The 14,026-nt window shown below is 36.7% G+C and overlaps 1 protein-coding gene across 5 annotated transcripts in view; it reads right to left on the bottom strand.

Annotated features, from left to right (window-relative positions):
- ANKRD28 (ankyrin repeat domain 28) overlaps positions 1-14,026 on the bottom strand; it is a gene marked incomplete at both ends in the record, with an annotated part of 164,050 nt that overhangs the window by 92,644 nt on the left and 57,380 nt on the right. For all 5 annotated transcript variants that reach the window (XM_080715265.1, XM_080715266.1, XM_080715263.1 and 2 more), the window contains one exon: positions 13,756-13,839. In XM_080715265.1, the coding sequence (XP_080571391.1) occupies positions 13,756-13,839 (84 nt within the window). The remainder of the gene's footprint in view (positions 1-13,755; positions 13,840-14,026) is intronic.

Raw genomic sequence — 14,026 nt, 5'->3', positions numbered from 1 at the left:
AGACCCTAAAAAGAGTAAGAGGAAGTATGATGTCCCTGAGATGGCAGAATGTCAGTCCCCTGCCCCAGTTCCTTGCTCAGAGATATCCCACAGCAACCAAGTGCAATGGAATGTCCCTTGGTGAGTGCAAAGCTGATAAGCACAACCAGATTATTAAAACTAGGAGAAAAGTTTATTACTTGCACCAAGTAAGGGGCATACCTAGATAATTCTTAAAGCAGTGCCTCTCTGGAAGAAAAAAGGGGAGGAGGGAAAGTAAGAAGGCAGGCAGGCTAGCAAACAGCTTTTACTGGGGAAGGTTATACATATTCACAGGTTTGCTTCCTATGTTCAAAATATGCCTCTGGCATTTGAATTTAGTATTACAGTGAGCAACAGTTACACTAGGTCAGGTCACCTAAAAGAAATGAGTCATATGACTTGGTGATTCCTGTTGGTTCCTTGTTAAATTTCTCTGGAGGGTCTTTAGCAAATAAAAACTTTGACAGAAGATTAAAACTCATTTAAAGAAGAAGCAATAGCTTTTACTCTCTGTAGGCATAGGTGGTTGCTAACACAACTAAAACCTATCCACAAAAAATCTTAAGTTAAATATCTCAGAACTCAGTAGTGAAGCTAAGCCACCCTTTTAGATGATAGAACAAAAAAAAAAAAAAAAAAAAGCCACATTAGAAAGAAGAGAGAGCCGGACGTGGTGGCGCATGCTTGTAATCCCTGTGCTTGGGAGGCAGAGACAGGAGGATCACGCAGGTTCAAAAGCCAGCCATGCTGTCTTAAGAGACCCTGTTTAAAATATATATATATGTCTGAGAGTGTAGCTCAGAGGTAGAGGGGCTTCCAGGAACCCCAGGACCACAAAAAAAAAAAAAAAAAAAGAGAGAGAGAGAGAAGAGAAGAAAGAAAAGAGTTCACTTTGCTTATATTATCCTTCATCCCATGTAGCACTTTCTGACATGGTTTCTAGAGTGGGAAGAGAGAGTTAGAGGTAGACATTCAGTTCTCTACCACCTTAGGGTTCTTCACTCCATGAGGAAGCTTGGTTATTAGCAAGGTCAAATCATTTAGGGTCCGTTACAAAAAATGAAGTGGAGTGATGAGAGATTAGCCAAAAGTATCACTTTCGGCTAAAATAAACCTTCTGTCTTTATAAATTGATCAATCTCAGGTATTTGTTACAAACAAAAATGAAAGACTATTCAGTCAACTAAGAAAAATGAAAAAAATCTGTCATTTTTGTCAACATGGATAATCCTGGAGAATACTATGTATAGTGAAATAAACCAGGCACAGAAATACAAATCCTGAATGACATCACTAAGTGAGATCTAAAAAAGTTGAATTAACAGAAGTAGAAAAGTGGTTACTAGAGGTCAAGGGAGGGAACTGGGAATTACTGGCTAGTGGTTACAAAGTTTCAATTAGAAAGGAGGAACAGTTTCTGAGATTCAATGGGCAGCAGGATGACTATACTCAATAATAATTCAGTCTTTAGGTATATTTCAAAATATTTAAGAGTGTAAATTTCAAAGATCTCACCACAAAATATGATTTAAATTGGGTAATAGATTTTATCAGTCAAATTAATTAGATTTAATAATTTATCAAAATATCAAATTGAACACCATAATGTACCAGTATTGGGAATGGCTTAGATTTGAGAAAGCTCTGATTGTTAATAGATATATTTCAGAAATAATTGTGTCAAAATGGCAGACCTGGAGAGAGAAAAGCTTGGCTTCAGTCAGGAAGCAAACAGCTATTGAAACTTAGATTGACTTAGCTAAAAGTAAAGAGCAAGTCAATAGGAGAGGGGAGCTAGGGCTACCTCTTTCTAAAGACAGATCTACATAATAATCTAGATATGATAGACCTTCAACCTTCCTGAAAGGAGACACCTTGCCACACCTTGCTGGGGGAGGTACCTTACAGGGACACTTACTAGTCAGTATTATGAAAACAAGATAGAGGTCATGGGCATAAAAAGTCTGGTCCACATACTGTATCTTTGGGTGGTGAATTGGCTTGAATCCCCCCCCCCAATGCCATTTGCATGGGGCTGTAACTATCTTCTGTATTTCTATCTTTTTAATAAACTTCTTTAAATCTTCAGCAAGAGTCTGGGCTATTGCATATTTATCCTTAGCTCAGGACAAGAACCCACGGTTTTTGTGGATTTTTTGTGTTTTTGAGGGGAATTATTCCCAGGGGTCCATCAAAGGTCCCTGGGGACAGTTTCCCAAACCATAACAGTCCAAAATTGTAACAATTGCCAGCCTCAACAACTTAATAAGACCCTGTTTCAAAATAAAAAAGAAATGGGGTATAGCTCAGAGGTATAATGACCCTCAGTTCAATCCCTAGTCAAAAAAAAAAAAAAAAAAAAAAAAATCCTGAGGCTAGTAAAAAAAAACATCCAAAATAATTATAGTAGTGATTGTCAAACATTTTGTAAAATCATCCTTCCCAGACAATTTTTCCCTGTCTGTGAAATTTTTAATGTCACATATTTCTAATTATATATACTGGCCCTTAAGAGGGCCACAAATTACTGGAACATGGAAAAATTTTCAAATATACACACATCCCTTACAAAGAATATATTTTTGCTAAGTTGGGAGTAATTTAGCCTTCAAAGGAATGGATTACAGAGAACTTGCCTTGTTCCAACCAAGTAAAGTATTCAGGAAAACTTACTTCAAAAAAAAAAAAAAGAAAGAAAAACAAAAGCAAAAACTTATTTCAGTATAGAGATTACGCTATTTTCAAATAAAATGATAAATTTACACTATTATAAAATTATAGAATATGGGTATGTCTGACAAAATCATACATGATGTTAACTATAAAATACTGGTGAGAGAAATAAAAACTGATGTAAAGAGAGCTGGGTATGGTGATGCATGCCTGTATTACTATTACTTGGAAGGCTGAGACAGGAAGATAATAGGGTTAGGGGTAGTCTCAGCAATTTAATGAGACCTTCCCAACTCTGTTTCAAAATAAAAAATAAAACAGGAAGTGTATACTTGTAATCCCAGTACTTGGGAGGTTGAGAAAGGAGGATCGCTGGTTTGCAACCAGCCTCAGCTACTTAGTGAGACCCTGTTGTTTCAAAATAAAGAATAAAAATTAGGGCTGGTTATCTCTAACAATGATATGTTGAAAGTCAATTTTGACATATAGCTTGCATCATATAATACTATGGAGTCAAAGCAGGTTGTAGATTTAAATAAGAAGCTACAAATTATAAAATTTCTAGAAGTAGTAAAACTACATGTAGTAAAACTACATAACACTAGGATATAGTTTTTTAGATACAGCTCCCAAACCAAGATCCATAAAATAAACCGATAAACTAGACATCATCAAAATAAAAACTTCAGATGTTTAAAACACTCTGAAGAGACCTAAAACACAGCTACAGATTGAAGACTTGTATCCAGAACATATAAAGAACCTGAAAACTCAAGAGTAAGAAAACAGTCCAATTAAAACAACAACAAAAAACTGGCAGAAACATTTGAAGTTATTTCACCAAAGAAGATACACAAATTGACAATAAGACTATGAGAAGAAGTTTCAACATTATTACTCACTGCAGAAATACAAATTAAAATCACACTGAGAAACTATAAAAATGCTTAAGATTTAAAGACTATACCAACTACTGGTGAGAATGTGGAAAAACCAATTCTCATAACCTGCTGATGAGAATGTAAAATGGCACAACCAGTTTGGAAAACAGTTGGGTAGTTTCTTAAACATTAAATATGTGCTTACCATATGGTTCAACCATTCTACCACTATATATTTACCTGAGACAAAGTAAAGCATATGTTCACACAAAGACATGTACATAAAATGTTCAGAGTAGCTTTATTTGTAATAGATAAAAAAAAAACTGTTTACCAACTTTACAACTCAATGAGATGCTATTTCAAAATAAAGAATAAAAAAATAGGGCTGGGTTGTTGCTCAGAGGTGGAATGCCCCTAGGTTCTTCAGTACTGCAAAACAAGCCACAACAAAATAATGCTAAATGAAAAAAGTAAAAGAAATATCTGAAGCAATAATAAATTTTCTGTATGTTTGCTATTATTATAAATAACAAAATTTCCCCCAATCAGCCAGACAGCAAACACACATCCAGGAAAATACTAAGCAAGAAAAATATCCCAAAAGACAGACCTAGGTATATCATACTTAAATCGTAGAAAATAAAAAAAAAAATTTAAGAACCCTGAGAGAAACTAGGGGGTAGAGGGGTATTGGAAGGTATATTACCTATAGAGGAGTTCAGATAAAATATGCTCATGTGAGTGAAAGTGTACCAGTATTGGGAATGACCTAGGAAGATTTGAGAAAGCTCTGATTATTAATATATTTCAAAAATAATTGTGTCAAAATGGTGGCAGACCTGGAGAGAGAAAGGCTTGGCTTTGGTCAGGAAGCAAACAGCTATTGAAACTTAGATTGATTTAGCTAAATGTAATTAGCAAGTCAATAGGAGAGGAGAACTAGGCCTTTCTCTATCTAAAGACAGATCTACATGATTAGATAAGCTAGCTAAGATGGTAGGACCTTCCTGAAAGGAGACACCTTGCCACACCTTGCTGGGGGAGGTATCTTACAGGGTAAGGGGAGGTACCTTACAGGGACATTCACTAAGTCAGGTCAGAATTACATAAACAAGATGGAGGTCATGGGTATAAAAAGTCTGGTCCACCTGCTGTATCTTGGGGGTGGTGAATTGGCTCGGACCACCCTCCCCCTCCCCATGCCATTCTGGCATGGGGCTGTAACTATCTTCTGTATTTCTATCTTTTTAATAAACTTCTTTAAATCCTCAGCAACTGTCCAAGCTACGCATATTTACTCTTAGCTTAGGACAAGAACCCACGGGTTGGTTTTTTTTTCTGTTTTTGGTCGTTTTGGGTTTTGTTGTGGTTTGAGGGAAATTGTGCCTGGGACCCTAACAGGGGTTCCCGGGAACAGTTTCCCCACAACCATACTCTCCCAATTCGTAACAGAAAGGAGTGACAGCAACCATACAAGGGAGAAAGGATTATTTTGTTATAGCTAGGTACTGGAACTACTGGTAAAAGTGGTACAGTATTATTTGAATGTATGCTTCAATTCGTTTTAGATGTACTTTGCAAGCAGAAGGACAACCACTAAACAAGTAAAGAGAGAGGTATAACTGATTCTAAGAAAGAACAGAATCATAAAATGCTCAGTAAAATCCACAAAAGACAGAAAAAGAAAAAAATCAAAGAACAATAACAAATATAAAATAGTGGTAAAACATATAAATATTCATTCTTCTATATCATAGTCATTTTAAATATCAATGGTGTAAAAACACCAATTAAGACCATCAGAATGGATCAAAACCAAAATCTAACTACATACTATTTATAAGAAACATACTTTTGTCTTTTCTCTGATATTCTTTTATTTTTTATAATGTGCTTTTATTGGTACATGATAGCCTCAAGTCATAATGTAAATCATGTTGACAGTGACATACATGCACACAGCACTTGGTACCCTATACTGCCTCCCCATTTCTCTCCTTTCCAATAAACACACATCTAGGAAAATACTAAGTATTACTATACTTATAATAATTATTGAGATTAATGTTGCTATAAACACACATGAACACATAGTCAATGGCATTATTTTCATTTGAACCTCAGTCTTCTTCCCCTTTCCTTAGGAAAAAAACACATTTTAAATAGAAAGACATGGGGTGGGGGTTGGTTTTTTGGTGGTGCTGGGGAGGCATTCTACAGCTGAGCTATACCTTCAGTCACCCCTATTATTTATTTATTTATTTATTTATTTATTTATTTATTTATTTTTATTTGGAAACAGGGTCTCACTAAGCTGCTCAGAGCCTCACTAAGTTGCTAAAGCTGGATTTAAATCTACAATCCTCCTGTCTCACTCTCCCAAGTACTTGGGATTACAGGTGTGTGCCATCAGCCCTGGCTGACGGAGACTTTTTTTTAAAGTACAGGATAAAGATAATTCTGGGAAGATATTCAGATAGAAAGCACCAGGAATGTTTCCCAAACTAGAACACACATTTGTAGGATCTCAATGGTGTAACCATTTTAGAACTCTATAGTCTACTAAAGACTTGCAATGCCCAGTGGGAAAAGCTTAGACAGGTAGTTTTTAATTTATTTTGATCATAGTATACTGGTTACTTTCATTCATTAGCACAGTAGCAACTACTCAACCCCTATCCATAATCCCAAGGGCAGGCTGCTATGAACAGGTTGCACTTAGCTCTCTGGAGCCTAAGAGGGCAAAAAACCCTCTCTTCTAAATATTTGGGTTTGTGCGTTAGCGCAGAGGAGCTGACAATGGGCTAGCAGCCCCAATTGTTTCACCTGGACTCACTGATGACAAGGCCTCTCCACCTTATTACATGACTTTCAGAATGTTTAAAGGGAAAACACCCTTTTTTTTTCTCCAGAGTCTTCAGAAAACTACATTAAAGACACTTAAAAGTTTGTGCAAGGCAAAGAATAGGTTGAAAATAGCAAACCCTGGGGAAGGGGGACAAGGAACAAGACAATCTCATATGCAGAATTAATGCGTTATTAGATTCAAATGTCTAATTTACAACAAACAATCCTAAGTTACATGAAGAAATAGGATAGTATGGCCAAAGGAACAGTCCATCCTCCAAACCCAGAAACTATTTCTAAACAGATTTGATAATAGCAGATTCATTAGACAAAAATTTTAAATAAAACACCTGTCTTAAAGGTGACCAAACACCATCATTAATTCATGTATATTAAAATTACTTTAACAAAATATAGAGGCCATGTAATCTATGTGGGAAGTTGATGTTTAATAAACCAAACATTCTAAAATGTTTACCTGTCTACTGAAGCAGAATCTTTGACCACTTGGTTAAAAGATCCTATTTATTACCAATGAGCAGGACTAATAACCCCAATGCCCACTAGAAGAGAACTGGGTTAAAGTATAAATACACAATGAAATACTATGACTATGCAGCTATAAAAAATGAAGAAGCTCTCTAATAAAGACTAATATGGAATAACACCAAAAATATCCTAGGGATGAAAAAGAAATGTAGAAAACATGTGTTACATGCTAACTAAAATAAAACTATATATAATTTCTAAAATAAGCCACCAAAAGTTTTTTATTTGGTGGTACTCTACCTAAAAAAAAAAAAAAAAATAGAACCAGCTATTAATTTTTGCTGAGAAAACGCTTATTTTGTTGTTCACATCTAAATTTCTGAAAAGGTGACCTGTTACTAAAATCATCCAAAATGCATTCATTAACCAGATCCAAGTGTGGCCAGCCCTTTAACAAAATTAATTACAGCTGCCACAGCCTTTACATTCATCCCTACCACACATTACAACATGCAGGTACACTAAGAAAGGTCAACAAGCTGAAGTAAACGTTACAGTGTCAGGAAAAGGAAAATCCATGTATATAAAATAAATACAACTTTGTAATAACTAAAGAAAATAAAAGCAATGAATAAAAACAATGGAAGTTTCATGTATAACTGTCTCATTACTCAACCATAATAAGTTGCTGTAAAATGCATAGACTACTTACATGTAAAGAATTTGTGCATCACAGTTATGTGTTCAACAGTTTTATACTATAAAAATAAAGCCATTCAAAATGTGTGCATATAGCCAGGCCTGGTGGCGCACGCTTGTAATCCCAGTATTCGGGAGGCTGAGACAGGAGGACTGAGGTTCGCAGACAGCCTCAGCTACTTAGTGAGGCCCTCTGCAACTCAGTGAGACCCTGTTTCAAAATAAAGAATAAAAATAGGGCAAGGGGTGTAGCTCAGAGACCAAATGCCCCTGGGTTTCATCCTCAGACCCGCCCCCCCAAAATAATGCATATTTTACAACTAGAATACACTTAATTTTTTTGTCCTTTAAACAGTTTTTAAAAATACTAATGTAAAAATACTCAGATAGAAATTTTGCAGAAAAAACATATTTTATCTTCCATATGGCCACAGTCACCCTCCCTCAACAATTCAGCACCCCCAGGGCTCAATTCCTGATTGTTGGGACTGGTGCAAAATGATTACAATAAAGCACCAATCAATGACTGCTCCAGAGTACACCGGCCCTTTGTGATCTAGAAATTTCCAACTTAGGTGTTTTGGTCCCAAACATATTAAGTCTCTGCCCTTCATAAAATGAACTAGTACACCTACTGCCCTGTGCTCCTTTGATTTTACCTTGCATATTAAAGGTAAAAGATGTAAGGTCATAGCAGTGCAGAGTAATATATATTGCATCCCACCAAAGTTTTTAATTGCCGGTTCCAGTGGACAATATACGTTAGTTTCAGAACCACGGTAAAAGTAATTTAGACACAATGACAGAGAATATACTCTCATTATTGAATCTTGGGGTAAACCTGAACATTGGTGAAGAAAATTTAAAAAACTAAAGCTGAAATCTAAAGGCACTGGCTAAAGCTGGGGATGGTGTCAAGGCAGGACAAGGCTATGGTGGCAATCTCCCCTGGGGGAAATGGAGTTGGCTTTTCCTTCACACTCCCCACCTCTACTCCATGTTCCACATACACCGGGCAGAAGCTGGGCAGACATGCCTGAGATGGGCTGGGAGGTTGTAGGCTCTGTGGGAGAAGACTGGCATAACATATGGTTATTCTTATGTCCATAGGTGTACAACCTTGTAATGAATTAAGACACATCAATGGCTTGGTGTACTGTACTGACAGTGAGCAGAAACGACATGTGGCCTCCAGGAAAGGTTTACTGAAGGCAAAGAGCACTTACTGCGAAGTTCTAGAAACAACCAGGAAACACTATGATGGAAGGTAGTAGGGGGCACTTCAGGAAACCTGTGGAAATTTAGTGTTTACTACCAATTACAAATCATGTTAATGAATATCTTCTGGAGACACATGCATGCTCATTCACACACCTGCCAACTTCACCTGACAAAGTAATCAACTCATTTCAATGATCCCACAAAGCACTTCTAGAAACTTAAGGGATGGTAATAATTTTAAAGGCTACTTTTGCAAAAACAATCTTAAACATTTGAAATAACAAAGTACATCTAAATTCAGGAGTCAATAAGCAAAACATGAGGCAGCATTTTCAAAAGTACCAAGTTATATGATATAAAATCTACTGCCTAGCTCCTTTTTCCATTTCTTTTCTTTCCTTTTCTTTCTTTCTTTTTTTTTTTGGCAGGTCTAGGGATGGAACCCAGGAGCATTCGACCTCTGAGCTACACTCCCTGCCCAGTTTTTTATTCTTTACTTTGAAACAGGGTCTCACTAAGTTGCGGAGGGCCTCACTAAGCTGAGGCTGTCCGCGAACCATGCGCAATCCTCCAGTCTCAGCCTCCCAAAAGCTGGGATTACAAGCATGCACCACCACGCCCAGCTTACTGCCTAACTCTTAAATCAGCTTTTTTTTTAGTTCCAAAGGGTCATTCATAATCTAGACCTTCCTCTGTGTAAACAGTAAAAGCGGGTTTGGCCGTATTATAATTGCCCTAGTGTACTACTACCTTGAATAAGATTTTTACTCATCCAAAAGCAGGGCATGAAAGGAGGCTTATTCATTTACTGTTTCCAATGCTAAAATGTAGTTGTACTTGGTATTATGAAAACTAAGATCATATTTGTGTCACAACTCAAAAGACAGGCATCCATAGGGAATAAGTATAGCTCCTTTGAGGAGAAAATATTCTATTTTGAACCATTCTTGCCTTATGCTACTAACTGGTAAAAGAAAAATATATTTCTCCGTAAGATTTCCCAAGTTACTGTCCAGTGTGACAAAGGCTTAAGCTATAATTTGTTGCTGCTGTTGTTATTTTAGTGCTATAGAGGATTGAACCCAGGGGTATTCTATCTTCATGCTAAACCTCCAGTTCTTTTTATTTTTCATTTTGAAACAGGGTCTCACTAAGTTGCTAGGGCCGGCCACCAACTACAATCCTCCTGTTTTAGCCTCCCAAGTACTGGGATTCTAGGCGTGCACAATCATTCCTGGCTCTGGCAAAGGTTTAAATTTCTGTTCTGAGGTGGGCGTGGTGGTGCATGCTTGTAATCACAGCATTTGGGGGGCTTGAGTCCAGAGGATCACGGTTCACGGACAGCCTCAACTAATTAGTGAGGCCCTCTGCAACTTATTGAGACCCTGTTTCAAAATACAGAATGAAAAAAAAAAATAGGGAAAGAGGTGTAGCTCACAGGTCTAATGCCCCTGGGTTCCACTCCCAGACTCCAAAAAAAAAAAAAAAAAAAAAAAAAAAAAAATCCTGTTCGGCTACACTTTTTTCTTTTCTTTTTCCTTTTGGCGGTACTGGGATTCCTGGAAGCCCTTCTCCCTACAGGCTACACTCTCAGACCCATTTTATTTTTATTTGGAAACAGGGTCTCTTAGGCCCAGGAGGCTGGCTTCGAACCAGCGCTATCTTCCTGTCTCCGCCCCCCAAGTGCGGGGATTACAAGCGTGCACCACCACGCCCGGCCTGTTCTGCTACACCTTTTGATCCTGTACATGTTTAACCTTTATCTTAGTTTTTATCTCCTACTGATGAAATAGAAATGTCACCCTACTAATTTGTAAGACTGTTGCCTAAGTTTCAAAGTCTCATGCATTCATCTATGTCAGAAGTAAAACTCTATAAAAAGTATCAATCCTATCACTCTGGATAGAGAAAAACTACTTGTAGAAAATAGTTTTATTATGAATAATAGTCAAACCTTTCTCCTTAAATATCACATCATTAATGTTTCAAATTAAATTATTTGAGTTCTACAACAGGACCAACAGGACATTAAGTTCTAGTAAGTCCTGAGGAAAGGTATTTAATTATTTTGGCCACACAGATCAAGAAAAGCAAAAGCTTCTGGGTAAAAGCATGAAGTCATTCAAGGTAACCCAGAATTTTTAAAGCATCCTAAATTTGGGATAAGAAAAGATCCTGAATATCATCAATGTTTCACCAAATAATTACAACAAAAGAAAGCGCGTACTGAAGAAGTTAAGTGAATCTGTTCAAGTTGCGAATATGGCTAAGAAGATTCAGATTACAGTCCACATTTTTTCTTACATTATAAATACCACTCTGCTTTTTATTTTATTTTTTACTATTTCCCTTTTCAATTTACCATGCTCTTTTCATATCCAGGTGACTTTCATTTTTCCAGAAGTTTGTTATTTCAATTATTTTTAGGCAACCAATAATCTACCTTCTGTTAAGTTACCAATTCAAACAACTATTTTCCCAACTATATTTCCTTTCTTCCTTCCTATGAAAATCTCAATTTACTCAAGATATGGCAATATATTCAGTGAAGATAAACCCTTATTCCAGATCCAAGGGATGGATGTGACAACGAACCACAACTGATTCCAAGCAAAAACGAATCTTACCCTAATTTGCTGATGGATTACTTGAGAGTAACCCAGGTAAACCAATGAAACCTCACAAGAAAGTTTTGTGAGGAGTCTAGAAAAGATAGTTTCTATTTATTTATCTATTGATTAATTGATTGATGGTACTGGGGGTGGAACGCGGGGGCTTTCTACCTCTGGGCTATACTCCCAGACGTATTTTATATGGAAACAGGGTCTCACTAAGTTGCTGAGAGCCTCACTAAGTAGATGAGGCTGGCTTTGAAACTGTGTGATCCTCCTGTCTCATCCTCCCAAGGGCTGGGATTACAAGGGGCGCCACCACGCCCAGCTCGTTCCCTTTGTTTTAAACAATGAAAAAGGAAATGTACAGAATGCCTTTCTGCTTTTTTGGTTGTCTGATTCCCCAGTGCAACAGTCACATCTCTGGCCATGAAGAGAAAGCCAAGAGTCTCACAGAGAAGTTTGCTCAGAGCTGACGCCGTCGTCTTAACATTCTGGTTAATGCTGTAATCACCTGGCTCTGGATTAAATTATTAAGCAAGAAATAAACCTCCATTTAGTCAGGTAGGCAGAGCTTCCAAATAGAAAATGCTTGTTAATTTTTAGTAAATCTATCTTCTGCATTAGAAGGAAAGACTTCCTTTCAAATTAAATGATATGAATAGATAACAAATTAGTTTTATTAAAAATCAGGTATATCGCCATGTGTGGTGGTGCACGCTTGTAATCCTCGTGCTTGGGAGGCAGAGACAGGAGTTCGAAGCCAGCTTCTCTGGTTTAAGAGACCCTGTTTCCAAATAAAAATATAAAGAAATAGGTGTCTGGGAGTGTAGCTCGGAGGTAGAAGGGTTTCCAGGAACCCCAGTACCACACACACAAAAAAATCAGGTATATCTTTTTTTTTTTTTTTTTTTTTTTTGCGGTATTGGAGATGGAACCAGGGGCATTCTACCTCTGAGTTACACCCCCAGACCTATTTTTTATTTATTATCTTGAAACAGGGTCACAGGGTCTCACTGAGTTGCAAAGGGCCTCACTAAGTAGTGATCCACCTGATTCAGCCTTCCGAATGCTGGGATTACAAGTGTGCACCACCATGCCCGGCTGGTATATCACTATATACCGCTGTTTAGTGGTCCACAAAATTCAAAACATCATAATTTGACTAAAAAAAATTTAAACGACCTATTTTGGGGGGAGGTACTGGGGATTGAACCCAGGGGCATTCTACTGCCCAGCTATAACCTAGCCCTTTTTATTTTGTTAAGGGTCTCATTAAGTTGCTGAGGCTGGCCTCAAACCTGTTATCTCCTGTCTTAGCCGTCCAAGTACTAGGATTACACAATATCAGAATTAACCGTTTTAGCCAACGATTCACATCTACTCAGATAACCCAAATTTCAAAAGCAAGGTAAAAACTTCTTATATCTACTTAGTACTAGTCTATCAAAAAACAGAAAAGAGTTCAAGATGAGCTTGCAGGGTATGCTTTCTTAGAACTATGATAATCTCCAGATCCCCTGTTTGAGGTATTGCTACAGCAACTTTATGAGTCGTTGAGTTTTCACACCCCCCATAACTTAGAAGTACATACATAAATTTGATCTTATTAAATTATGCATATTAGCCATAATTTAATAAACTAAAGAAACAACTGGCCACCAAGAAATATATAAAAAGACAATTGTCTTTATATCCACTCTTTCTAAATTGTCCTGTAGGTCAGTCCTGAATAGTAAGTGTACTATATCTTAGTCTGAAAACTTTCCAAACCTTATATCTTTTATTTACTGAGAAACTAGTCAGACAAAATTAATCAAGCATCTTTGTAAAATGTTCACTGTGATTATTTTCAGAAAGTAAATCTGATTTCATAATCAAGTAATCATAAACAATAAAGAATTCTGAAATGCATGTTGAAGTGTTATGATTTCTGAAACTTTCAAATAGGATTCAACAAAAGAGAAATTAAGAAAAATATATGTGCATATATAAAGTATAAGAAAAAGTACATATGGCAAAATGATATCATTGTTGTACTTTAGTAGAAGGTATACAGATACTGACAATTTTTTCAACATTTCTGTGTTTGAAAATTTTCAAATAAAACGTCTAGAAAACTAGGACCTTCACTAGCTTTTAGTATTTTTGTAATTTTAGTTATTACCCTGCATCCAGTATTTACCTTTTTGCCTCAAGACCCTGTGCTCTCATTTAATACAAGTTTTACAGAATTATGCATTTTTAACAAAAATCACAATTCTAGAAAAGAGTTTTAAAAAGCAGGTTTAAACTAATTATTATTTTACCTGAAAGTTAACATCTTCTTTCTTAAATATTAGTGCTCGAACTTCATCGGGATCTCCATTAAAAATAGCTTGCACCAGTGATGGCTAAAAAAATATGAGAGAATAATAAAAACATTAGTTCTATCACATGAATAATTCTATTTCCATTCTGTATAACTTCTCTCTCTCTCTCTCTCTCTCTCTCTCTCTTTTTGGCAGTACTGGGGATTGAATCACACTTTACCACTGAGCTACATCCTCAGCCCTTTTTAAAAATTCTGAGACAGGGCCT

This window comes from Muscardinus avellanarius (genome assembly GCF_963383645.1).
Source record: "Muscardinus avellanarius genome assembly, chromosome: 18".
NCBI classification, from domain to species: domain Eukaryota; kingdom Metazoa; phylum Chordata; class Mammalia; order Rodentia; family Gliridae; genus Muscardinus; species Muscardinus avellanarius.
This window is presented reverse-complemented; position numbering and strand designations above follow the sequence as displayed.